The 27,353-nt window shown below is 37.5% G+C and overlaps 1 protein-coding gene across 1 annotated transcript; it reads right to left on the reverse strand.

The window, feature by feature from the left end:
- Window positions 1-12: 12 nt before the first annotated feature.
- Window positions 13-27,353, reverse strand: LOC146483812 (SWI/SNF-related matrix-associated actin-dependent regulator of chromatin subfamily A containing DEAD/H box 1-like). Its single transcript, XM_085105986.1, has 23 exons — window positions 26,867-27,353; window positions 24,146-24,385; window positions 22,927-23,058; window positions 21,873-22,057; window positions 21,416-21,454; window positions 20,159-20,272; window positions 18,913-18,989; window positions 18,042-18,132; window positions 17,398-17,497; window positions 16,398-16,457; window positions 15,627-15,702; window positions 14,490-14,625; window positions 11,635-11,775; window positions 9,854-9,946; window positions 9,138-9,255; window positions 8,025-8,146; window positions 6,944-7,039; window positions 6,189-6,281; window positions 5,798-5,916; window positions 4,697-4,764; window positions 3,374-3,488; window positions 2,583-2,692; window positions 13-706 (listed from the first exon to the last, which is right to left on the reverse strand). The coding sequence occupies exons 1-23, from the start codon at window positions 27,219-27,221 to the stop codon at window positions 618-620; spliced, it is 2,769 nt and encodes a 922-aa protein (XP_084962112.1). The 5' UTR covers window positions 27,222-27,353; the 3' UTR covers window positions 13-617.

A 27,353-nucleotide genomic window follows, 5' to 3' on the forward strand; every position in this document is an offset into this window, starting at 1 on the left:
TTCGCCACAAACTTCACAAGTAATACTTTATTCTGAGAGGATACAAGATTGTTTTATGTTACAATTTTTTTTACGACATCGAGTGACATGGTTTCGAGAGAAACCATGAATAATATCTAACACAGTGCTATGTACCTTGTGTTATTATGGTAAAATAATTTTATTGTTCTAAATTAGTTTGACTGTTTGCTTTATAAAAGAATAACTTAAACCTAACGTTACTTTCCACAGTTCAGTAATAACTATTTAAACTCAAAATGGCGTTGACTCGATCTGGAAAATGCAAACTTCTTGGTCTGAAGCTGTCAATCGCCTCACATATTACATTATAACTACGTTCCGCTTTACACTGAATTTCAAAAATGATTAACTATTAATATTTAATTTAACATATGATACGGCATTTTCACTGTTCTCGAGAGAGTTAATTTATCTAATATCTAAGTAATCAATAAATAACATTTAAAGAGTACATTTGAGATCTACGTTCCCAAATAAAAGGATCGGAAGGGAGCTGAATGAAATTATACATTTTAATTTCGGTATTTTTTTTTCTGTATGCCACGGAGTCTAGTTAGAATATTCTCAACACAATGTAAATTATAAATGAAGCGATCTCATTCAATTGTTTTATCAATGGTTCCTGGACAGTTCTCAAAGGCCTCGTGAAGAAGTTCTGAGAGAACTTTTGGGGAAGTTCCATCGTCTGAAAGAGAACATCCACATTGACATGTTACCATTCCACTCTAAACATGAGTACAGTAGATTCCTAGTATTTTAAACACCGACATTCTCGAACTGGCTCGCGCTATGTGTATCTCAAACAGAAAGAAATCCTGAAAGAGAACTGTGTCATTTACTGATTAATACATCATTCTCATTTATTCACGAGACTTAACATATTCCATCAAATTATTTCCATTGCGCATATGCCACACATTGACATTCCAATCCTAGCAGTATGCAGGATGTTTGTCCCATGAACCTAGTTTAATGGCCTTAGCTCCCACGAGTCTCCGGTAGCTCAGTGGTAGAGCATCCGAACTAGTGATCGGAAGGTCTTAGGTTCTACTCCTGATAGTAGCACTCGGATTTTTTTCCGAGTATGCCTGTCTCATTTACTGATTAACACATCATTCTCAGAAAGAAACCCGTTTGCTCTGAATGCTGTTAACAGTATCTGGGTAATTCACTACAAGTTATCCAGAACTCTCGCTTTCTCGGACAAACTTTCTTATTCCTTGAGGGTTCAAACAACCCGGGATTCTTCTCTATCCAGTAATCAGTTCAAATAGTGTGCCCCTCGTGGAATGGTCTTCAAACATTCGTGAACCAAGACAACAGAAACCGTTCAGCCCTTGTCAAACGGCAAATGATAGTCAATGATAGTTGATGATAGTCGATGATACTTTAAACGCGCGCGCTCGTTTGACCACCAACTATCATGGGCTATCATCGACTATCATTCACTTTGAGCGTGTTCAAATTCTTCAAGATAGTCGATGATACTTTTTCGGTCAGCCGTTTTCTCCACCAGCGCTCTCTAGATTCATTTTCCGTTAGTTCTTCCAACAACTGAAGGAAAACGAAGCAGGCTGCTGCTCATTTTCGCCGCGTAAAATTCATGCATGTGAAGTTTTGTTTGCGATGTTTACACTCGGCAGGTGCCTACACTAGAAGCTCACGGCAAACTATCATCAGCTATCACGAGATTCTTTGAGCCGTTTGACGACTCACTTGATAGTTGATAATAGTGGATGATAGTTTTGATTATCATCAGCTAACATCTACTATCATGCGCCGTTTGACCAGGGCTTTAGGCTTTCCTTAAGACTAAGGTACTAACTTCTGGCCAATTACGTTGGCAGGGGTTCTAAGAACAGGATTGGCGCGGGCCGAGATGCGCATCACTAGGTTAGTGAAATTGTACCCGCAGTCAGTAGAGAGCTAATTAGATTCTAGTAAGAGTACGACTATGAATACGAGGTTTTACTCAAGTTTTTAGCAAAGTGCTAGGAAGAGATATATCCCAGGAAGCTCCATATGCATTTTAACTCTGTAAGCGACGAACTTGACGCAGTTGTTTTGAATGATGATAGCCAAGCCCTCTCGTGATTCCAAAAAGACGAGATCACCTACGTTTCGAGGACTTGTTTTCGCCACTACGCCTTTCTCACAAAAACTCAGTAAAATGACGACGGCTATATCGTTTTCCTGCCGCTTATTCACTCTCGCGCGCCTTTGTCTATTGGAGAAACTCGTAGTCGTACTTGTACTAGAATCTATATGCCTCTAATACTCCAAGATTGAAAGCTGAAAAAAAAAAAAAAAAAAAAAAAAACCCGTAGCTAAAAATTTCCTAGACAACATAAAATATGCGGAAACTTCCCTACTTGTATCTTACTGTATTGTACTTCTTAAGCGGTGAAAATTCATGATCTCGGGCCACGCCCACAGGACAAGATTCTGTTAACTCTGGTACCAGCTCGAGCCCTCCCGCCACTCACATATGGAGTCCATTCAGAGAAGTAACCAGATATTTGTTATTTTCGTAACTCAAGTTTAGAATTATTCTTACTTACCACTGTCCAAAGCGGCCATGTCTCGCTCTAATCGAAGTTTATTTTGTGCACACTGTAGAATGGCTTCTTCTATTGTGTCCTTGGCAATCAGGCGATACACAGTCACGTCTCTATTAATTGCAAAGAAGAAAGACTGTGGTTACTTTCATTAACTAAACTTCCCTTGATTCGCGCTTTCGATGGCGAAGCTGCCTCCTCCACAGTCTCCTCCCTTCTTTACAAGGGAGTCTGGGAATGAGTGCGAATACGAGCTGGCGGAGAATGGGAACAAGCAAGAAGCAGAGGCTTATGTCTGTCTTTCACCGCGCACCCGCTACCGCGCGCTACAGTTTTGAGCGAGCTAAACAAGTTACATTCTGAAAGACTGTTATAATCCTCACTTGTTTTTCACTGATAGAATTTTTTTTACAATGCAGTGAAATGTTTTGAAAACATTTTGGACTGAACAGCTTTCAAAGTTGCATGACTAGGGGCATTTTATCTTTTATTTATTTTAGCATGTTTTGTTGAAGCCAATTGTAAATTTATGTCTTTTAGGATTAGTCTTATTTCCTATTATGTACAGCGCACTTGACCATTTTATGGAAAGTCGCACAATATAAATCTTTAATATTATTATTAATATTATTATAAACTGTCTCTTTAATGCAAGGCAACCAATGTTTGAGGATCTTAGCGGTCTTGTCATTTCAAAATTAGCGATAGTTTCTCATAGCTTTATAGCTTATATGAGATACGACTTTCTGCGAACCTAAAATTACGGATAAAAGTGCAATAATGCTTTACTGTACCTTGTTTGACCGACCCGATGGCAGCGGTCTTCAGCCTGTTTGTCGTTATACGGGTTAAAATCAATGTCGTGTAAAATGACGACATTTGCTGACGTCAGGTTAATGCCCAGGCCTCCTGCAAAAGATGAGAAGAACTTTGTCGTATATATGGCAGTTGAGTTCTGACACATTAGCAGTTCGAAGGACAAAATCTGGGCAATGTAGCAGCTCTTGTCAGGTCTCACGTGATTGACTTGCAACCCCTCTAGAAAACAATAGAACAAAAAACAGAACAATGCCCCTCCCCCCCCACTCTAAAACCATAGCAGCTACTACACAATTAAAGGAAACCTCCACTCTTGAAATAAATTAACGTTAAATCGTTGAAAATACAATCTAATTTTAAATTTCGTTGTAAGCCATGGAAATAATATTACTGTGTTGGACAAAAAATAATTTGATTATCGCCTTTTTTTCATTTTAAATTTCCCGGTCGCGGCCATCTTGGATTTCATGACGTAATAAGGTTGCTCTATTGTTTCACACAAAACATTTTTCGCTTACTAACAATAGCGGCAACCGTATGACGTCATAAAATCCAACATGGCGGCGACCAGGAAATTTAAAATCGAAAATAGGCGATAATCATATTAAATTTTTAGCACACTTGAATGTTACCTCTACTTTTAAAATTAAAATGTAGAATTTAGACTTTATTTCCGACAATTTACGTCAGTTTGTTGTCGGAGTGTAGGTTCCCTTTAAAACAATTACAAGCTTACGAGAGCTGCTACACTACTGCAAAATCTTGACGAATGCCAGCTGAAATTGTCCAAATTTGGGCAATCTTCTTGTCTTGGAAAAACCAATCGATTCACCTATTCATCCGTGGTTTTCAAGAAACATCAATGGGTTCTGAATGGTCACATTTACAAAACCAGTGAAAAGCAGGTACTACGAAAGACCAAACACAACAACAACAACAACAACCACAAAAAACAATATGGGAAAATTTTCTAGCAGATTCAAGACCAATCACATGGCCGTGGGGGCAGAAAGCGCAAAAAATATCAGTTACTAAACTAGTGTGGCGTTTGTATTGGGAAAATGTTTGGCAAATTCTATGAAGACGTTTTTATGGAAGTTTTCCGCCTCGATCCATGAAAAGAACGAGAACAACATCTTCAGAGGACAATATTACTATTATGCCTCTTGTATAAATTTGCCGACAAAAAAGCATTTCGCTATTGCCAAACGCGCATGCGTTAGAGAGACGAAAGTTACATGAAAACATTTTTTTCATGCCACGATCATGATCTGAATGCTTTATTCTGTTATACAAACCTGCTTTGGTCGAGAGAAGAAATACAAATATATTAGGATCTCCGTTAAACTTGTCAATAAGATTTTGCCTGTTGTACGAAAGAAAAAAGTGCGCGTTATTAAGAGGACCATTAAAGGGACAGTATCACGCTATTTTTAGTAACACATCGAAAATCGGAAAGACGCTATTCGGTTGATAGCAGCCAAGATATAATGACAAAAGTCCATTACAAGACTATCAGAATGTAAAGAAACTATCCAAGGATATTTTCGCCGGCAGATGACCAAGATAGAGAGGGGTTCAAATTTGAAAACGTCTGGCGGACGTTTTCAAATTTCGCTGTTGTAACGCACTAAAAATCGCTGGTTGTACTATATTTTGGTTCAACCTTTCGTCTTAGAATCACTATTAATATTTCTTTAAATTAGCGATTCAGAAATTAATTAACACAGTGTTCAAAATTTAAATTTAGTGAATTTTGGCCTTAAATCATGATATCTCCCATCGATCTCCCATGATACTGCCCCTTTAAAGGCCAAGTCAGGGATACGGGCAACATTTTCTTGCAACTTGTCGCACAACAAAGGTTGTGTTGCAAGTTGCGATTATTACCACCTACGTACGCAACAACTGAACGAACGAACGAACGAAACTAGACTAGAATAGACTAGACTAAACTAGACAAGACTAGACTTGCCGACTAGACTAAACTAAACTAAACTAGACTAGACTAGACTAGACTGGACTACACTAAACTAAAATAGACTAGACTAGACTAGACTAGACTAGACTAGACTAGACTAGACTAAACTAAACTAGACTACACTACACTAAACTAAACTAGACTAGACTAAACTAGACTAGACTAGACTAAACTAGACTAGACTAGACGAGACTAAACTAGACTAGACTAGACTAAATTAAACTAAACTAGACTAGACTAGACTAGACTAAACTAGACTAGACTAGACCACACTACACTAGACTAGAGTAGACTAGACTAGACTAAACTAAACTAAACTAAACTAAATGACTGACTGACTGACTGACTAGCTAACTCACTATTTAAGCAAATGACTGTGGTAAAGAAAATATCTCATGTGTTAGATCAGTAACATTACCGTTCCACTACAGATGTCTGTCCGTCCAGTCTCAAATAGCGATGGCGTCTGTCTGACAGATAGACCTCTATGATGTCCATCACCATGGTGAACTGGCTAAACAGCAGTACACGACTGTTCTAAAGTGACCAACGAAATAAAATGACGAACGTCAATCTAATATATCCCCTGTCTACATCGCAAAGAATACGTCATGGTAAGTGCGCGTGTAGGATTTTTCTAGTCAAGTAGTAAGAGAAAAACAACAACAACAACAACAACAAACGAAAACATAACAAAACACAACAAAAACAAGAAAGATGAACAACGATTGAGCCATTCGTTTCTTCTTGCTGTCAAGGTGTTCCTTGACATTAAAACCATAATAAATTATAGCATTTCAAATACCAACCTTGTCTTTCAATTCAGGTAGAAGCGAGTCCAAGTAGACAAATTTCCCTGATTTTATCAGCACTTCCTTATCGAGACAGTAACCGGTCAGTTTCTGTGGGATTAATAGCGAATAAAAAAATATTTCTTTTTTTTCTATGGTATTTTTTGGGTACATTTTGCATAAATTATTGCTACCCGTGGAACTTGTTCATTGCGGCGGGTAGCAAAGGTGAAAAGAAAGACGGATACAAATAAAATTTGATGGTTTAAAAAAATGAGTAAATATCAATTCGCGTCAGGAAAACGAAAGCAACGATACAAATGTTTCATTATGCCTACATGTCTGTAGTCTACAAGCTACAATTTAAAGTAACTCAATTTTGTGAGGAACAGAGGATGGATGTAGATATTCTTTCTCGTTCTTTAGAATCTTTATAAGCAACTCGCGTATTTAGGAGACATAAAGAGTATTCGTTTCATAGTTCCATATACAACAAAATAACGAATCCTTTACTTCCAGCACTAGTGATTTAAAATCCCATTTAATTCTTTTCGGCCCTTTTCAAGCGACCACATTAATGTAACAGATGTTAAAGCAAGCGCTATTAATCAAATTCCCGATTTTAAAATAATTCATTTGAACCACGAAGGGAAGGGAAAAATGATAGGAGACTGGGAAGAGCAGGCTCCTGCTCTTCCCCTCGCCTTTTCTTTTTTTTTTGCTCCACGCTTCACTCTCTCAGCGCTTTGAACTGACCAAGCTTATGTTATTACCCTTTCCTCACGGCACAGACAATGAAGTTCAAAGTCCGACATGACTGTCATGTCCTCGAACACAAGATCAGGCTCAGAGTCACGGTGGGCAGGATCCTATAAAATAACAACAGATCACTAATAAATAATAAAATACCTACCGAGAAGAACGAATGGACAATCTGCGCTTCTTTTAGTTATAATGAGAATGCTTTATTAATGCGCTTCAGAAAACGTTTTTATTTTGATTTGTGCATTGCATATTTATGAAATTGGGTCCTAAATCCTGCCACCTACGTTCTTTAGGCCAGCTGACCCAAGATATGAGCCGAACAGAATGCATCTAAAACCGACTAGGATTTGATTCAAGCACGTTTTCCCGCGCTTGAAACGGGTTACACATTTTCCCGCTCTTGGGAAGGCTGTTAGATGCTTTCCGCCCATGGCACCGGTTACATGTTTTCTTGCGATTGGGTTTTCCCGCGCTTGGCACCGGTTACATGTTTTCTTGCGATTGGGTTTTCCCGCGCTTGGCACCGGTTACATGTTTTCTTGCGATTGGGTTTTCCTGCGCTTGGCACTGGTTACATGTTTTCTTGCGATTGGGTTTTCTCGCGCTTGGCACTGGTTAAATGTTTTCCCGCGCTTGGCATCGGTAACAAGTCTTCCCGCGCTTGACACCGGTTACACGTGGTTACATGTTTTCCCGCGCTTGGCATCGGTAACAAGTCTTCCCGCGCTTGGCACTGGTTACATGTTTTCCCGTGCTTGGCACTGGTTACATGTTTTTCTGCGCTTGGTACTGGTTAAAAGGTTTCCCGCGTTTGGCACCTGTTATTTGTTTTCCCGCGCTTGGCACCCGCTACATGCTTTCCTGCGCTTTGCGGCGACTGATTGTTACCCCGCGGTAAGCACCGGTTACATGCCCTTTGTTTTGTGTTCTGATTGGCCTATTGTTAATTCTGTCGCTGAAGTGTTTGGCTTAAATGTCGTAGCGTATGAACGTACAACAACGATCGTAAACGTCAGTAGTGTTTTACTGTATCCCTGCAAGTCGCACAACGACTATATTCTACTGATCTCGCTGATAATTGACACACACCTTGCAGTATTTCTTGGCCATCTCTAATAACGTGCCGTCCTTGTAGAGATTGCGCAGAAGTAAAGGATGGTTAGCAGCTTTGCGAAGCATCATCAAAATATTACTGTACTGTGAACTAGAATCTGTAAAAGAAAAAAATTTTTCTCTGTCAGGCAACAGGCATAAGTTGATCAGTGGGGATTAACAGTGCAGATTTGGAAGATAAAAAATCGGCACTCTCAATCCCCACGGAATCCACGAACGCTTTTCATTCGCCTAATTTATTCTTGTTTTCCCCGTCACCAAGCTCCAACCAATAGCGTAGCTCCACTATTACCACTACTACTACAACCCACAATTCATTGATTCGCTCTGACAAAGAGCTAATGCTCGAAACGTGAGCACTCGAATCTCTTACGGACGGTGCCTACTAATTTTTTGCGCGGTTTATGACTATGCGGGAAAAGCAGATCTTATCAAGGGCTATGGAAATCCAAAAAGAAAATTGGGGGGAACCATGCATTTTTTAGAGATAATTAAGCAACAATTATTCTAAAAAGCAGTAAAATACAAAGCAGTGTATGGCGTTTTTCTCCAAATTGAAGCTTTATCATCTCTGAAAAATGCATGGCTAACCCCAATTTTCTTTTTAGATACCAGAAGTACTTGCTAAATTCTGCTTTCCCCGAATGGTTTTTAACCGCGCAAAGAAAAAAACAAACAAACAAAAAAACAAAAAAAAAACAAAAAAAAAAACACCAACAACAACAACAACAACAACAACAACAAAAAAAAAACAAACCTGTATCAGTAGGCACCACCCATAGGAAACAGAGTATCATGAGATGCGCAGAATGTATGCGCAGTAACAATAGTAGGTACCGTCCTTAACGGTGGCCAATTTACCTTTAGTTATGATGTAAAGTATATGAAATAATTCATATTTGAATTCGTATATGAAATAATTCATATTCAACTCTGTTGCCTAACCAAACATTCGTTTTTACTCCCCACCGACGTAGCATCACAGTTTCTTTTGAAATTAACCACCTTTTCCATAAGTTGGGCAGTGCCTAAGTATACCAAAATGACATGGCAGTGTCAAAAGTACAGCCTGTATTCAGATGTTCTTACTTGATTGCTTGTATTGATTTGAACAGTTTATAAAGCTGTCATTGTACAACTGCCGCTGGCCATCAGTCAGCTCACATTTAATCTCGTGGTCGCGTTTGGCGGGAAGCTGTTGCAGCACCTGAGGGTGAAAATGACGGACAGCAAAGATCAAAACAATTATGACCACAAAATCACGTTTACTATCTTATCACTGCACCCAAATCCACGACTTAAAATGAACTTCAGATTTCTTAAGAAAAGGACAAGGTAAAAAAGATTGGTCATGTAGCACAGAAATGAAGTTCAAAGGAGGAGTAATTGTATGCCACTTTCATAGATTTGGCTTAAGAGTTGACTGTTGTAGATCTCTTCCCCCCCCCCTTCCCCCTCAGTACTTGCCCTAGACCCGTGCATGTCTCCAGTTTCGTAAACTTGTCCACTGCAGGGTTCAATACCCATGCAATGTGCTACTATTTCAGTGTTAAGTATCCTTAGCGGTTCAAGGAGATTCAGGAAATCGGGTTGTGTGACGACACATCACAGTAACTAAACAGGATCAGTGACGGATGCCAGTAAACCATCACACAACAGCGCGCCATAAATGCTCATGTGCCGAATTTTGCTCCTTTCTTTTTTAAGATGAACAGTCAGTCGTATTAACCGTCCAATAAGCTGAACACTATAATTATTGTTTTGCATTAAAACAGCTGCGTCCGGTTTCAAATCAAAATACTCACATCCTTTTTTAGCCTCCTAAGAACAAAGGGTTTCATAATCCGTTTGGCCTGTGCCACTGTTGCCTTCTCATAATTGCTCCCTGGTTCACCATTCTGTCAAAACAGCGTTAATACAAAGACAACTTCAGGCAAAACACGCTCGCACTAGTTTTAATCAATCGTTATGCAGTACCACACACTAAAATGGAATGATAGCTCAAAATTAGTCGTTCGTGTCACGATTGCGTAGTGTATGTAAACATATATCGCGGCGTTTCAACCGCTAAACAGCTGGTCCCAGTTATTCAAAGAGCGGATAACTTTATCCACTGGATAGGTCGCTACCCGGCAGATAAAATGTGTGCAAGATTTTCCTAATAGCCCTATAACTAGTGGACAGGGTAAAAGCATATATCAAATTTAAGTATGGGATTGTGTGGAAAACTTGCCAAAAGCATTGGTTGGAGTACATTTGCCCCGCTGTATAGTGACTTATCCAGTGGATAAGGGTATCCGCTCTTTGAACAACTGGGGCCTGGTCTTCATCACGCGATGGTGTCGACTGCTTGTGTATCAATATAAGTAGCACCGTGGTTGGTGGTGATTGACATGTCTCGATCCTCGCTTTGGGTGTTAGTGATTGGAGGATTTCTGTCCCCGTTATTTCGACTACACGTTCTTCCCTCAGGGGTCCATTCTTGTACCGATCGGCTGTTGTGCTGTTTAATCGTGGATATACGTGCTTCAGGAATTTTAATTCCATTATCCCTATTGATGTTGTTAGAGTAAGTCTTGCGAAAAGCCTATTTAATCCGACGGGTGTACCTGTGTGAGCCGCAGCCAACAAACTTAACCTCGTCCAAGAGCGGATGGTGTCCGGTCTCATTACCATGTTTTGAAACTACTCAGCAAGTAATGAAAGGTGAATTTCCTTATATGCTTCAACGAACTTTGTATGACTTGGTAAAAAGTCGCCAACATCTAGGAGAAGTCTCCGGTTACAGGGCAGGGCGAAATTTTGCAATAACCAAAGTTGAAATTCGGCGAAGTTCTTTTGCTTTATTTTGGCACAACACTATTACTTGTCAGTTTAATTCACAGGTTCCATTTTCAATAAAAAAATGAAGTTTTTATGGCATGAGCAAAAATTATTTGAACCTTAATGCAAAGAAGCTGCGAAGCTATACTGAAATCGTAGCCATGGTTATTTCGAGTTGGTGAGCTTCATTTACAAAAAAGAGAGAGGAATATGTTAAAAAAGTTAACAAATACCCCATTCACACCAAGGCTTAAACACGTTTAAAAGCTGTTTAGTTAAACCCAGTTTAAAATTGTTTCCTTCGTAAAAGCTGCTTTTGGATTTTTGTTGACTACAGATTTAGCACAAATGAAAGCTTAAGTTAAAGTTTACTTGAATTCTATGTCAAAGCCAATGGTTCAGCTTTCTGTTTTCAATTTTCATTTTGTTAAACCTGGTTTAATTAAACATGTTTTGTTGGTGTGGATGGGGCTAAAGTTTAATTGGCAAACCTACAAATGAAAAAGGAAAGGAGCATGGAGAACTTCACCGCAAATAGCACAGATTTCATAGCTTCATTCTTCTATTCGATCCTCTACATGCACATTAAGTACAAATACGTGAGAATAATTTTTGCTGATGTATGTCTATCCCCTTGTCCAGTTTCCACTCGTTGCTTATAGTTTATACCACTTTGTCCATTTCTTGCCTTTTTTTTATGTTCTAAACTTTAAATTTTGCTATTAAATAGAAGGAAAACTCAAAACGTGAAGGAATTATGTACCATTCTGCTGTAAGAGAAGAGCATTTTGATTCCCTGAACACTTTCACCAAACATAGAAGGCATCACAAAACTAAGAAGAGACATGAGTTCCAGTAAGTTGTTCTGTAATGGCGTCCCTGTGAGAAGGAGACGACGACGGGCCTGACAAAACACAGAGAAAAATAAAACTGTAAGTTACTGTACAGTAAAAATCAATATGCAGGGTTTACTCTCCACTGTAGAAATTAGTGTTCGAGAGCCCAGTTGGCCCCGCTCGGAGATTATAGCGAGCCTTTTTTCATGAAAGGGTCTCACGGTATTAAAACTTCCGATATAGAACTTAAGACTTAGTGCTGTAAGTTGTTCTGTATAATGGTGTCCCCGCGAGAAGAAGCTGACGACAGGCCTGACAAAACACAGAAAAATAAAGATGTAAGTCACCATACAGTACCATCTGCGGGTCCGCAATTTTTTTTTTTCAATTAATGTATTTCAGAATGATGTATCATTCAGCGAGTGGCACAGGCATACTCAGAAAAAGGAAATCCGGGCCGGGTTGTTCGAAAGCCGATTAACGCTAACCCACGATTAAAAGTTAACCGAGGTTTTCATCTCTCTCGTTGAAAATGCTTTTAAAGGATAGCTTTAAGCTAATGGTAGAGAAAACTCCAAGTCAAAACTAAGGGACAAAAATCTTTTGGAAGAAACTTTATTGACTACTAATTAAACTTGAATCAAGGTTCACGTTAACCCAGGATTAGCTTAATTGGGCTTTGAACAACGGGGCCCCGAGTGCTCCTATCAGGAGTCCAACCTAAGACCTTCCGATTACTAGTTAGGATGCTCTACCACTGAGCTACAGGCGACTCGTGGGAGCTAAGGCCATTTAAATATAGCGTTTATTCTACGCTGTAAAAGTTCTTGTTCGAGAGTCCAGTTGGTCGGTTCGGAGATTTTAAAGGGCCTTCTTGTCATGAAAGGGGTCTCAAGGATATTTTGTGACAACTTTTTAAAGGTTTTTTTTGATGGCAGATTAAATTTGTACCGTTCCTAAGCCATGTAGCGTACTTCAGATATTACCACATCAGCAAAATCTATTCAATAGATTAATATACGATCTGAGTTCTCTATCAAAATACGCGCGCGCCCATTGGTTAAAATCGATCACGTGATTTTCATTTACGTCACGACACCACATTCAGAAAGTGCAGTATTGGCGTTAACACATGAAAATCGTGCGTTATTGCAAGGGCTTCGAGGTTTGCACAGGTAGGAGAAGAGGAAATCCCTCAAATCATCAGTGATTCGATTCCAACCAACACCAAGAGACAAACAGCCTGGAGTGCTTCCATTTTTAAAGGCAAAAGTGTAACAAAACAACTTAAATTTTGTCTGTGCTTTTCTGTAAAACTTATTTGTCGTTTGCGAAAAACAGGTGATTTCGCCATTCGGGCTTTCTGAAGCGTAAGCTTTTAAAAAAGAACCTTAAAAAGCTGAATGAATTTGTAGTAAAATTACTGTTTTTATTTTCGCTACTATCTAGAATGGCTGCAACTGAGATATCCGTCTGAAGAATTGGAGAACTTGAGTGCAGAAATATAGGCCGAGCGACTGAGTAAGTTTTACCAAGAACTAAAACAAGACGAAGGAAAGGACTACAGCCGTTCAGCTCATGTAGCAATAAGAGCGGGAATCAATCGTTACTTGACTTCAGAAAGAGTTGGAAAGACATTTCCTATTATAACTGATCCGATTTTCAACACGGCAACCAAGTACTTGAATGCGAAACTGAAAAAAATCAAGGAAAGTGGTACGTCTGAAGTCAAACATCATGCTAGCATTCAGCCCGAGGACATACAAAAATGCTACGAAAGCGGTGTTTTCGCCGGCGATTCGCCTATTTCTTTACTGAGGGTGAATTGGTTTAATATAAACCTGTATTTCTGCCGAAGAGGTCGAGAAAACCAACGAAGATTGACAAAAAATAGTTTTGTTTTTAAGAAAGACGCAAGTGAAGTGGAATATGTTGAAATGGCCGAGCAAGAAAAAACTAACCGTAAAACAGCCGATATTTGTTGCAAGTATCGATAATTTTCAAGGAAACCTCAGTATCGATTACATCGAGTATTGGTATCGGTATCGGTCCACCCTTGGTAAACAAGCGTGATTGAGGTTACAGTCAACTCTCTAGTATGCGACCACCCTTGGGGTACAACAAAGTGGTCGCTTACGGGAAAGATCAACAAAATAAGCCTTATATTGCATTGATTAATTAATTACATAAAAATGTTTCCTTAGCAGCTAAAATAAGGCAAACAGAAACTAATTTATTTGATTTTTTCACATCTATTCATTCTTCTGATGAAACTTTGTATAACATTTTGGAACAGATCACTGCAACAATTCCTATTTACCTACAGATCTAATTATAGCCATCTTCTCTGTCTGTAAACTGTTATTATCTGTCAGCAGTCCGGTGTAGCGTCATTAAAAATTGAACTTTTGTCACTTCTGAGTAATGATTTACCAACGACCATACGTGATTGTGTTGGGTGGTCGCTTACCGGAAACAGAAAACAACAGAATATGTGTAATTTCTGGCCTAAAAAGTGGTCGCGGTCCCTTAAGAAATTTGAGTGGTCATCGCTTACGAGAGAGCTCTTGAAACAGTATTTAACTGAGAAACAAAACGGTTGTTTACATGTACGAAGTGGTCGCTTACGGGAGGTGGTCGCTATGAGAGAGTTGACTGTACTTGATTGTAACCTTGATCCGCATATGCATCAATATTTCTAAGTCCCCTATACAAAAGATTAGGCTTGATTAATGAGATTTGTCCTTAATTAGAATAACCTCAGTTTGTACAGGACCCTTACTTTCATTTTCATAAGTCCCTGGTATCTCTGTGACCGCATATTCTTTAACATGTGCCCTTCATCCAATACCAAGTAGTTACAGTTGAGTTTTCGGAGAAATTTGCGATCGTCTTCATTTCCAGTTGCAAGTGTATAACTGTCAACCAAAAAAAAAAAAAAAAAAAAAATTATAATAATCAAATACCATGGCAGCAATTAACAACTAGTAACAATCAAAGAATAGGGAGTGCGTTCGATGATCTCGATCCCAGGCTCTCTCTCCTTTGCCGAGTTGTGATGATGTCATCCGCCCCTGCAAAATCTGTGGGTGATGCCAGACGCGCCTCCCAAGATCCATTCATTCACTGAATCAACGTTGTCCCATACAATCTCCACTCTAATCTGTATTAGGAATGCGTTCTTTGTACGTCGAACGCAATAACAGAACATGTTCGGTTTCTTGCCGGTTCGTACGATACACTGCCCGCACGAACTATTTTAAATTTTCATATTTAGCCGCTATTTTTCCACTGGAATGACATTCCATCAATATGGAAGCATCTTCTTTGAACTTTTTTAAAACTTCTCTTTAGATTACTTGCGTTGAGTTGTAAACATTGTAATATGTACGTATTTTCACTGGTTCTTTAATTAACTTTGTTAAGACCATTTACACAGTTGTGATCCTCTAAATTAGAGTATAATCCGAAAGAATTTCGCTAACAATATTTTCAAAACTAGGCTCGTAGCTTACTTCTTTGTTCTCACCACGTTTTGACGTCATCTGTGCGTTATCAGAGTACAGACGCACGGCAAAATGGAATCTTTTTGTTAATCATTTTTATGTAGAAAAAAGTATGTTGTGCATGTGGTTCATTTTGCAGTAGATCTTTCTTTAAAATAATAATAATAATAATAATAATAATAATAACAATAATAATAATAATAATAATAATAATAATAATAATAATAATAATAATAATAATAATAATAATAATAATGACGTTTTGCCTCTCATTTGGACTTTCTTGATTATGACCTTCGCATTTCATTGTTTGCTGCCCAAAGAAGTTGTTAAAAATGCTCTGAATAACACTGAACCAGCCACAGACCACTCGATTTGTTGAACTAGAGAAGCACTTCAGTAATAGCACTTACGTAGTGAGAAAAATCTCGGGGATCTCTGGTCTACATTCTGCCGCAGTCCGCAACAAAGTCCTTTCTTCCTGATTCCCTGTGAGGAAAAATCAAGGCATGCTTTGATATTATTGTAGAATAAGTCTTGAGAATTAGAAATGGCTGGAATCCCAGGGTGGCGAGAAAGGCGAGCGGGGTCAATAGAGTTCCATCTGAATAAGCCCCGCCCAGAGATTCAACCCTATACCCTTTCACGTGCCAAGTTTTCTGAATGTGAAACGGGACCCGTTCTTATCAGTTTCGGTGGCTATCTGTTCAGAAGGCCTTAATTTATTTAATCGCCTCAAAAATTCGGTTGTAGCGGTAAAGAAAATCTGTAGTTTTCTTCGTAAAACTGGAAAACTTTTCGAAGGGGCAAATACGCCGTTTAAAATGCAAAAAAAAGAGGACAGCTAACATTTTCGTCAAGCCAACACTGAACAGCTCGTAAATTTCCAGATTAAAAATTCGTTTCCTAAAACTTTCTGCGACTTAAATTTATACCTAAAGCATCCGAACAGTTCAATCTGTATTAGCTTACACAAAGATGCCTTAAAAAGTTACAAAACGATCTGGGAACAAAGGGAGACAACATTTTAAGTATCTTGCTTAAATGTTCTTGTTGGGTGACCCTGATTATTACAACAGTACAAAAGACACTGCAATTCATTAGGAAGTGAGGTACGAACCGGTCGATAGACACGAAGTAGTTGCTTATATTGGAATCCGATATTGATTAATTATATAACTCACCATAATACATGAAGACGTCCATTGATGGGCACCATTTCTTGGTCTCCCTACACCAGTTATCTATAAAAACATTATCCAGATGTTAATATAAACCAGATAAGATAAGGAGGTGCAAATGACTCATGAAACTAAAGCTCGTTGTTTGTCGCCTCCTGATTTGACCTTTATTAGAAGAACGTTAACCTGAAGGTATCTAGACTAAAATAATATATTCTGTTACTGTTATTATGTAAACTTAAGGTAAATTAATTGCATTTTACGTAGAAAGAACGCACTCCTAATACAGATTGGAGTCGAGATTGCATGGGACAAAAAAAATCGATCAACGAATGAATTTATTTATTTATTTATTTTTTTGCTCATTTGTTTTAAGAGGCAAGGAGATCTTAAGCAAGCTCTGTTGAGCTTTTGTAAAGATCCCCCGTAATTAGTTATTACATAGTAGTGGGCGGATGGAATACTTATCATTAAATTAACAAGATTGTCCGAGCTTATTTCTTATTACTATTTCTGATACTAACTTAAGATAATTGGTTTTGAATATACAATTTCAGTGATTTTTTAAAAGTTCTATATGATTTTGATTCCTTTAGAACAGCCGGTAAGCTGTTCCATACGACTGCTCCTCTGTACTTAAGAAAAAATTTACCATAATTTGTCCGTTCATAAGTGATGTGTATATTTGATGCTGATCGTGTATTGTATGTATGAATTTTATCATTTGTTGTGAAATAGTCTTTGTAGAACATTGGTAAATAGAAAGAACGCACTCCTAATACAGATTGGAGTCGAGATTGCATGGGACAAAAAAATCGATCAACGAATGAATGGATCTTGGCATGTGTATCTGGCACCCCCCCCGCAGATTTTGCAGGGGCGGATGACATCATCACCAACTTGGCAAAGGAGAGAGAGTCTGGGATCGAGTTCATCGAACGCACTTCCTAATCAGTTTTAATGAAATTTTTCTTAAAAAACAGAAGTAACATTTTGTTCTAACCTAGCGTTGATGCTGGAACAATAATCAGGTGGGGTCCTTTTTCTCCAGTTTCGCTCAGATGGGCAAGAAATGAAAGGGCTTGAACGGTTTTACCAAGTCCCTGAAAGAAAGCGATGAGAAGATTTTACAGATTGTTACAAAAACAATTCTTGATCGGCTCTAGTTTGTGTATGACTTGTGTATAAGTCGAGGGCGATTTTTTGGGCTGATTTTTAGGTCATAAAAGATCGACTAATACACAGGGAAATACGGTATTCACATGTTCTTTTCAAAAATTCATTAATAATTCATAAGCCCATTGACCTATCAAATAGTCGATAAAACATCACGTGCAGCGATTTTAAAACCCGATAAAACCTCCTCCTTATTAGTATGCCGTGTTCAATGTTTTTCTCGTATGCTAATTTCCAACGTTCACAAAAGCATCATTGTTATGAACTCTCTTGACGCCCGCTTTTCCAGGCATGTTTTTGAAGCCGTTCAGAAAACTCGCAGCACGTGTTTTATCGGGTCTAAAACCACTCGGCTGCTCCTCGTGGTTTTAAATCCCGATAAAACACTGCTGCTCGTGTTTTAAACGTAACGTAATGAACTGTAAAATCATGGTTAATATGGAATAAAAGATACTTCATGATAATGCTAACCATTTCATCAGCTAATATTCCATTCACTCCTTGTTCATGCATCAACACCAGCCAATTGAGACTCGTCAGTTGATATGGCTTCAGTTGTAGACTAAAAATGAAGGGGAAAAAATCAACAACTTTAAAGAAGGATCCAGTTTTCACCACAAATAAATTTGCACGCCATCATAAGGTTTTCAAATTTCTGTACATACATTCTGCACTTCTCGGAATAGTCCAAGAACTGAAACTCTGAGTTGTGATGATGCCTACTAATTCAACGTTATTTTTGTGTGGTTTATAACTACTACAAATGTACATGTATGCGGGTAAAGAAGATCTCAGTAAGTGTTATTGAAATCTAAAAAGAAAATTGAGGATAACCATGAATATATTTAGAGATAATCAAGTTTCAATTTCAAACAGAAATTCCATACATTGTTTTGTATCTAAAAGCTTGTAACAAATGCATCAGGTTACCCTCAATGTTCTTTTTGGATTTAAAAATCTCTTGCTAAAATCTGCTTTTCCCACATAGTCACAAACTGCTCAAAAATCTGAAAAATACTTCGGAATAAGGATTAAGAGAGGATAATTTTGAAAGAGTTCGTTTTATACTGTAACAGATACAGTTTTCTTGGTTGCTTTTAATAAAACAATAATTATTCCACTCGTGCTTGTTGCACGTGGGATGATTGTAGCAAACTCTGCACTGAGCACCTTATTGGATATCAAAGACACGCTCGTAAAATAATAATTGGAAAAATTAATAGTCACCTTGACACCAAGTATAATGTAGAAATAAGTACACTAAATTACAATGAAGATACATGTATCACATCTTATTTCTTCCACAAACGACTGTGATCTAGCTCCTGCTATCACAATGTACCTGCTGTTTATAAGTTTAGGTTGTGTAGTGATTGCAGCTCCTCTTTTTCCATCAGGAGATCTATCATCATTAAAGGCCTATAAATCATGCAAAACATATTAATTAAGTTCTAAATTCATAACTTAAAGGGGAAGTATCATGCAAATTTGCTGTGATTTCAAAAAGCCAAAAATGTTTGTCTGTCAGAAGAAACAACGAAAAAATTGTCAAGCTTGTTATAAATGATGACCCCACTGCAATAAAACTGTCGATAAGTGCCTCTGGCCAGAGACAGAGTAGGCCGGTATGGATTGAAACTTGAGAACTGTCAGGCTAATGTTTTTCAAGTTCTCGCATTTTTGTTTCCAAAAGGCGCTAGAACAGATCACGAATTGCTCCTTTCAAGAATTGAGGTGTTTTCTTTTCTCTGGTCATTCTAGAATTATTTGGCAGCTGATCGAAGGTCTTATTTCATCTCTTTTAACAAAAGATATCAAAAACCCCATCATGATACTTCCCCTTAACACAAAAAATCCACCAAGCATTTTTCTTTCCGTGGATTGAGTGACGCTAAACAAACTTATGAACACTACTCTGTAAAGTGTCTACTGTAAAAATTCATTACAAATGAAGGGCTTGAGGCATTATAAACTGCCCTAAACACTGTAGTGCTATTTAGATAACTTTTTCTTTGTTTTGGCTCAGATTCGCTGGATTTGTCTGCATGTGGCCTTCAATTCTTCCAGGAAACGTTGCCCTGATGTTAATCTGCTTCTTTGCGCGTGAAAAACGTATTAATAATTCATAAGCCCATTGACCTATCAAATGGTAGGTAAAACATCATGTGTAGTGGTTTTAAAACCCGATAAAACCTCCACCTTATTAGTATGTGGTGTTTAATGTTTTTCTCCGGCGTATGCTAATTTCCAACGTTGACAAAAGCATCATTGTTATGAACTCTCTTGACACACGCTTTTCCAGGAATGTTTTTGAAGCCGTTCAAAAAACTCACAGAACGTGTTTTATTGGGTCTTAAACCACTCAGCTGCACCTCATGGTTTTAAATCGCGATAAACCACTGCTGCTCGTGTTTTAAACATAATACTTCATTTTGTGATAAGACAGAAATCTTGCCCCTAGCTAATCATTGTGTTACTCTCTAAACGATCTGCATAAAAGCAAAAAGATTAATGGGGCAAAAAAGTGTGTTTTTATAGTCATCCAGCCTTCCGCATTTCAACTATTTACATGTTTAACAAAAACTTACATTTAATCTTGATGTCAGCATGTCTTGGATTTTACTTGAGATCTTTTCACATTTGCTCATTAAATCCTCAACAGCTTTACGCTCCTCCAAGAGACATTGGCAATTTTCTATCACCTACAAGTGGGAAATATAAATAATATTACAAAAGAGTGAAGGAATGAAAAAAAAAAGTGATCATTGATGGACCAAATGAATGAGTAGAATTAAAATGTAGTTGACAAAAACAAACAAACAAATAAACAAAAATAGGTCCAGTATTGCCTCATCAAGGGAATATCCCCAGCTGGCTCTTCAAGTACACTTATTCTGATACTTTATAATAATTGTAAAGTAATGGAATAAATGTACTTGAAAAGCCAGCTGGGGATATTCCCTTGATTAGGCAATACTGGACATCCTTTGTGTTTGTGAACAAATTGATTTCAAAAATCCCTTAGGTGATGATCAAAATTATAAACTTATTTCTATTAAATTTTTTAAAACAGTCCTGATAAATCAAGTCTAGCAGCCTTTCAAGTACATTTATTCCATTACTTTATAATAATTGCATCCTTAAAATGGATGTTTGCGAACATACATTTATTCTCCAATATTGAAAATAGTCCTGATAAATAAACCTTTGAGTAAAGAGCAGTAATCAGCCTATTTTTGATATGAAAATTACAATTATCCATAAGGCACAGAGCAAAATGTACTATTTAACAAATTGATGTCAGTTTTCTATGGTCAATACTGTCATACAGTATTACACCATAAAATAACTGACATCATAAAATGTTCAAAAATCAAGTGGAACCAATTGAGCTGCAGGTGAGTGGTTTCATGCACTGCCAAGTTTTAAACATTTCATGATGTCATTTTATTGTTTATAAGAGTATAGACCATAGAAAACTGCTGTAAATTTGTTTTTTACAATAACACAAAAAACTGAGTGAAATTGGCTTTATGTTAACCTCGAAAAAAAACATACATGCATGTTACATCTGATGTCATTCTTATTTTTTTACAATAGCTACGAGCCAATCAGTGTGGAAGAATTTTGGCAGTTATTGTAAAAAGTCATTTTGCTGGGAGAAAGGGGGGAAGGTCTGGTGACTGGTACTTTGATATATTCTAGAGACATTCACGTCATGACAAAAGCAGTTCTACTTCTCCACTTTTTGTAAAAAATTGGTCTTTTTTGTTTTGTTTTTTGCAACTACAGGATACATTTTTAGATACTTATCCTATAATGTATCAAAGCAATATAGACATCACCTGGGATGACAAGTTTGGGGCAGAATCCAGCTTATAAACCTATTAAAAGGAAATCAATAGATAATCATCGTAAAAACACAAAGTTTAATGACAGCAGTCTCATGGACCAAGCTATGCAGAGACAAACTAACGGAATATCACAGTCGATCTGCTCTATACGTTAACATTTACGGTGGAACTCTATTAATACGACCACCTTTGGGCTGTGAAAATGTGGTCGTAATAATGGGGTGGTTGGATTAAGGAGGTTGTAAAACTAAGGCAATGACTGGACTTTCAATTTGTTAGGGGCACAAAAAGTGGTCATAATAACAAGGTGGTCGTAAGGCAGGATTCCACCCTACTACTTTGTTTTCTCAGTGTGACAAAATGAACGCTAACCAAAAAGATATTAACATGTTGTAAACAAAGATCATACAGTTAAAAAAGACATCCTAAATTAAAGTCAACAACCTACGAGGTCATTCCAGGAATCAAAGGGCCTCATTTGTATGATTTTTGCAGCCTTTTTACTTGACAGGCCTGGAACAGAAGCCAGCTCTTGTACAGAACAGTCATTAAAGAATGACAGCATAGTGACCATCTCTTCTTTACTAAATGTTTCATCTTCACTATCATCAGCAGTATCAGTGCAGTCTACAACTGTTTAAAAAAAACATATCAATCAGACAGCAGTAAATCAATCAATCAATCAATCAATCAATCAATCAATCAATCAATCAATCAATCAATCAATCAATCAATCAATCAATTGACCACACTAGTTGAGTCAGTCTGTCACACAGTCAGTCAAGAAATCTTTCCATTAGTCACAGAAATCAAAGGGATACTTGCAATAGAATCAAACTTGAAATTTTTTAGAAAAATCTACATGCAACCGCATGTATTTACATTAACTACATTATGTACATTAACCCTTCACGTCACAAGAAAAAAAGGAAAGCTCACAAAGGAAAAAAATAACATGACTGTTTTACTTCCATGCTGAAACAACTTTTCTCTAAACAAATTGCAAAGACATCAGACACTGGAGAATTTGTAAGCTGATTTTTGAGTCCAAAAGGTTTTAAAGAGCCACTGGTTTACATTAACTAGATCACAGGCAATTTGTATGAAGTAAAACTTGCACCCGTAAGAAAGTCAAGGGCCTAAATAATTAGGCCCAAGTTGTTCAAAGAGCGTATAACTAACATAACTGGACTGGATAAGCCACTATCTAGCTAATAAAATGTATTGGTTTGAGTATATTTTTATCTACTGGATAGTGATTTATGCACTGGATAGAGTTTTCCGCTCTTTGACCATCCGGGGCCAGGTGTATTTGTAATCATCTAATTAAGTAAATGATTGACATACATTTGCATTTGTATCACGGAGGTTTTAGCAAGATAATGTTTGGTCATGAAATGGTGTTGCTTTCTTACAAAGCTTTTACAGTGTAGGTGCAGTTGTTTGAAATTACTCGATTTTAATCATTTCCATTTTTCAAGCATTAATTTTACAGGCCTTACCAGTGACTACAAAGTCACTTTCCCCAATTTCTTCCACTTCTTCGTTGTCCTCAATGACAATTTCCTCAGCTTGTTTTTCTCTTTCTTGGTTGTCATCATTTTCATCACCAGATGACAAACTGATTTCATCTTCTTGAGTTACAAATTATAAAAAAAAAATTTAGTCGTCAACATGCATGATCACTCCAATGTCACAAGGAGTCTACCATTTGCAGGAAAAATCTAGAGTTTTGGTTGCAAATCAAATACTTAGACAATAACATTTTTGGAAATTTCCGGGTACCACCTCTTTTGAAATTTGAGCAGTTTTTTTTCTTGCAAATTGCATGTATGGGAAAAACATGCAATAAGGCATCAGGATTTAGTAAAGAGAAGTATGGAACAAACACCACAATATGTACTGTATAGCAAGTCACAAGTGGCCTTAAACACTGTCAGAGCTTTACATTGGTGTAGCTTGGTTTTTGTAGCATCAAGCAACCTGGAATATAGGGGATGCTATTTCATCACACCCAGGTTCATTATTTTATCCCTTGCATCATAGCAATTGCACATATTTTTAAATGCTGTTTCTCAGAATCCAGGCATTTAACGTATAACTAGCACGGCAGTTTTAAGTGTGAAGGAAGGTAAATGAAATGTGTGGTCTACTGGGTATGGGTTAGAATGGAAATTATTTCTGGAACGAATGTACAAAATTTCCATTTCTGCTGCAACAGTACTAGCTATTATATAAAAAAAAGTCATACAGAAAAACTACATGTATTACTGTATCACTTCACTATTCATCAAAGTTTCAATTGCCCATACATGTATGAGTCTTAAACCTAGTCATCAAATAAACTAATGTGTACGTGTACGATGTAAGTATTTTCTTCTCAAAATTGTCTACAATCTTGTATAAGTAGTGGCAGTGAAATATCCATTCCGATTGCTTTTTGTTTTACCCCGCACCTTATTTTGGTCACTAAGTCTTGTGAGGTAATTTGTACATAATTGTAAGTTTGGAACTAAACAAAGGCCCTCTGTCTAAATGGGAAAAGCCTTTCCATTTTGACATGAACAAGTGTCAGTGAATTTCTGGAATTTTAAATAAAAAAATATTGGCTAGATGGAAAACAAACCAGACACAAACCATCAACATTCAGAAAGAAACTCTGGCATGCACTGTCTAATCATTAATTTAGACCAGTGCAATTTGTTTAGTGTAATGACTTACCTTGCTTTTCATCCTCTGAGGATGATATATCGACAGTAACATGTTTGGTAGCCTTGGTTTGTCTTGAATGCTTAGCATTAAATTTACTATGACCTCTAACTCGTTTCGGAACAGTTTCTTCGCACTCAGTACTACGTAATCTTTTAAAGGTACATTTAGCTTTGCTTTTGTCTCCATCACCATCGTCGTCATCATCAACAAAACAATGTCTTTTTCTCTTTTTTTCTGCGCCACAATCACCTGAAGAGACAGATTAAATTGTTAAATACAAATTAATATCATACTTTTCCAACAAAGGTTCATGTCCCATCCCCCCAGGACATTTTTGCATTATTATTTTGGGGTGTAATTTTGCCGGCCATGTGCTTCATTTGAGACACGTTTTGTAAAACACCTTTGGCAGACTGTGTTCACATTAAACTAAAAACTCATTGAGAGTTGGTGTGAGAGATGAACTTTACATGTATGTACTGGAACAAAACATACAGATGTGTAATCATTATGGTCCTTTGAAGTCGGATGATGTAAACAGTGGAGTGAGTTCATGTGAAATTTGAAGACAAATCGAAGAAAACAGTGAACATGGTGGATTAGCTGAAGGTGAAAACTTTGCATCACATTCTATGGAGATCGGGCCCCAACACTGCCTAATCAGACAAAAGTAATTGCATTCCACGTAGGAGAACGCCATTCCTAATCTGTAGCCGGACGATTTGTCATTCCAGAAATTCCTGTAAGGACACCAAAATGTCCTCCCTGTTAGAATTTTGCAGGGGCAATTTGCTCGGTTCTCGGCCCGATCTCGGCCAAGAAACTATATATGGACTTTTCACGGCTTCGTTTTTGCTCGTGCAAAGAGTCATGTTGTTCTCTCGTGAGTTTTAAAGAGTCACGTTTGTCTCTTCGTGTTTGACAAGCTGTTTCCGTGAATTTCAGTTGCCAGGGATTAGATATTTGGATTTCATGTTCAACTAGCTGTTGCTACGAGGTTATGTTTTTCAAACTATCCACCTTCGATAAAGAAGAGCCATCTTGTTTTGCTAAATCAGACAAAACAAGCACTGATATCGGAATATCAATCGCATGTTAGCAGATTTCGTGTCATACAACTCAAGTTCAAAGGATTCATCAATTATCAAGACCATCTGAACATCAAGCCGGGGATAAGTTACGAAGCACAATACGGTAACAGCTTTGTCTTGGTATGCGTTTACGCTCTTTATGAGGTTTCAATAATAGACTTTTACGTTAGTATTAAATCGAAATACAAAAATATTTGTAATATACACGCATCAGAAACTGTATGCAAATTACCAGTAGCTTGCTTCAGTTTGACATTTTTACGGCTTTATAGTCGTGTATGTTTCGGGGCATTTTGGTAAAATTTTCTTTTCCTGTTTATTTATTTATTTACACCGTTACATAGCATTTTGGTAAAATGCTTTTTGAGTAGCAGACCAAAATAGTATGCCCGCCTGTTAATTTAATTTTTCTCAAAGATTCAAAGCGTTTTACTGAAAATGATTTGCATTATTTTAAAGTTGGACAGTGTCATGCAACAGCCGGACCGAAAATACTTTCTATTTAATATTTTTATGTTCAACAACGGAGCTGTTTAAATTTTAAACTCAGCTACGTTTATTGCACATATTTCACCTGGGTAGTTACACTTCATGTCCATATATGAAAGGACGAAAAGGCTACGTAAAAAAGTGTCACGCAGAAGGCCGTACAATCACGCAACTTGGGGCTTCAATGGGACAAAGGAAAGTAATTCCTACTATTTTGTTACATTTGTTCAACAATTCCACAGAAATTGGAGGAAATGTTTTTCCGATCACACTGTTATTAATTTAAAAAGAAAACTTCAAATATTCTGCTAAAAAATTCTAGTTTTGGGTAATATACAGAAAAAAGCCACATAACAAAAATAACAACAACAAATACTCAAATTGAAACGAACATGAAAGGTTGCACGATTCTGCCAAATTTGTTCAATTGAAGGTGTCGAATGCACTCTATAATCTATGATTACTGCTAGTAATAATAATTATTATCCTTGGTGAATTTTAAACTGAAAATCTTACCTTTTGTGCATTGACAATGTAAAGTTCTAGAAAATATCCATAATCCTCCCACAGAAGATTTTTTGTTTTGCACCCCCAATCCCCCCAGGAAATTCTAGTTTAGCTTCATACTTTGCATCTAAAATTTTGACTTTTTGGACCCCACTACCCCTAGGAATTTCCGATGACCTTCTGTGGGGTGGGTGTGGATGTTTTCTGGAACTGCACAATAAAACAAATGCATATAAATTCATAGATTCATATTTATAATCCTAGCAGTTGGAAGACTATACAGGATATTAAGAATATTAAGAAGCGGCCAGGATGGGAAAGGAAACAGAAAAATATTATGTAACTAGCTGTCAATTTATAGTTTCTTATACAAAATGTTTCATTTAAATTCAAGACAGAAATGTGTATTTCACATTTACCAATGCAATAATAACATGAATAATATTAGTAACGTGATTTAAGCCTTTTATTATCTGTTCACATATAAACCTTGCATAAACAAAGACCTTATCTCTAAATCTCACTGATTTAAATACAAGAACGACTCAGTTCTGCATGGCCACATGTACACTGAATTCACCAATAAATTTTAATTGTAACAATTCAAAGACAAGATATTCATCAAGAGCACCTGGTTACTTACCAGAGTTCGAGGCCAGATTGTCGCAAACAGAATTAACTGCTTCCTCCATTGATGAAGCCGAAGTTATCGCATCAACAAGTTGCAGTCTCGTTTCGCTTGGAAGAATTTCTACAAGTTCAGCGAACTGAACCGGCCAGTCTCCATTGTGTAGAAGCTCATTCTTTTCTTCAAGCGCATGCTTGCTATTTTCTTGGTCCCTAGAGTCCAAATCAAGATGAGATGAATAATTTCTTGCGTCCGAAGTTGAGGCACACGTCGACTGCGCTTCCGCACCGGCAACAGTATCGGAACCGCCTTGGTTAAATACCGAACGCTTTCGTTGGTAGGAGAATTTGTCCAAATTAAGCTCTGTCATTATATCAACATGCCAGACTATCTTACTTAATCGGTTTGGTTCTCAAATATTTAGGAAATGTACAGGATGATCGGCATGATAAACCGATAAACGAGAGCGGACTGCATGCACACCTCAGGCAACGGAAATCAC

Source organism: Pavona decussata, unplaced genomic scaffold (genome assembly GCF_977016875.1).
Source record: "Pavona decussata unplaced genomic scaffold, jaPavDecu1.1 SCAFFOLD_38, whole genome shotgun sequence".
In the NCBI taxonomy this organism is placed as follows: domain Eukaryota; kingdom Metazoa; phylum Cnidaria; class Anthozoa; order Scleractinia; family Agariciidae; genus Pavona; species Pavona decussata.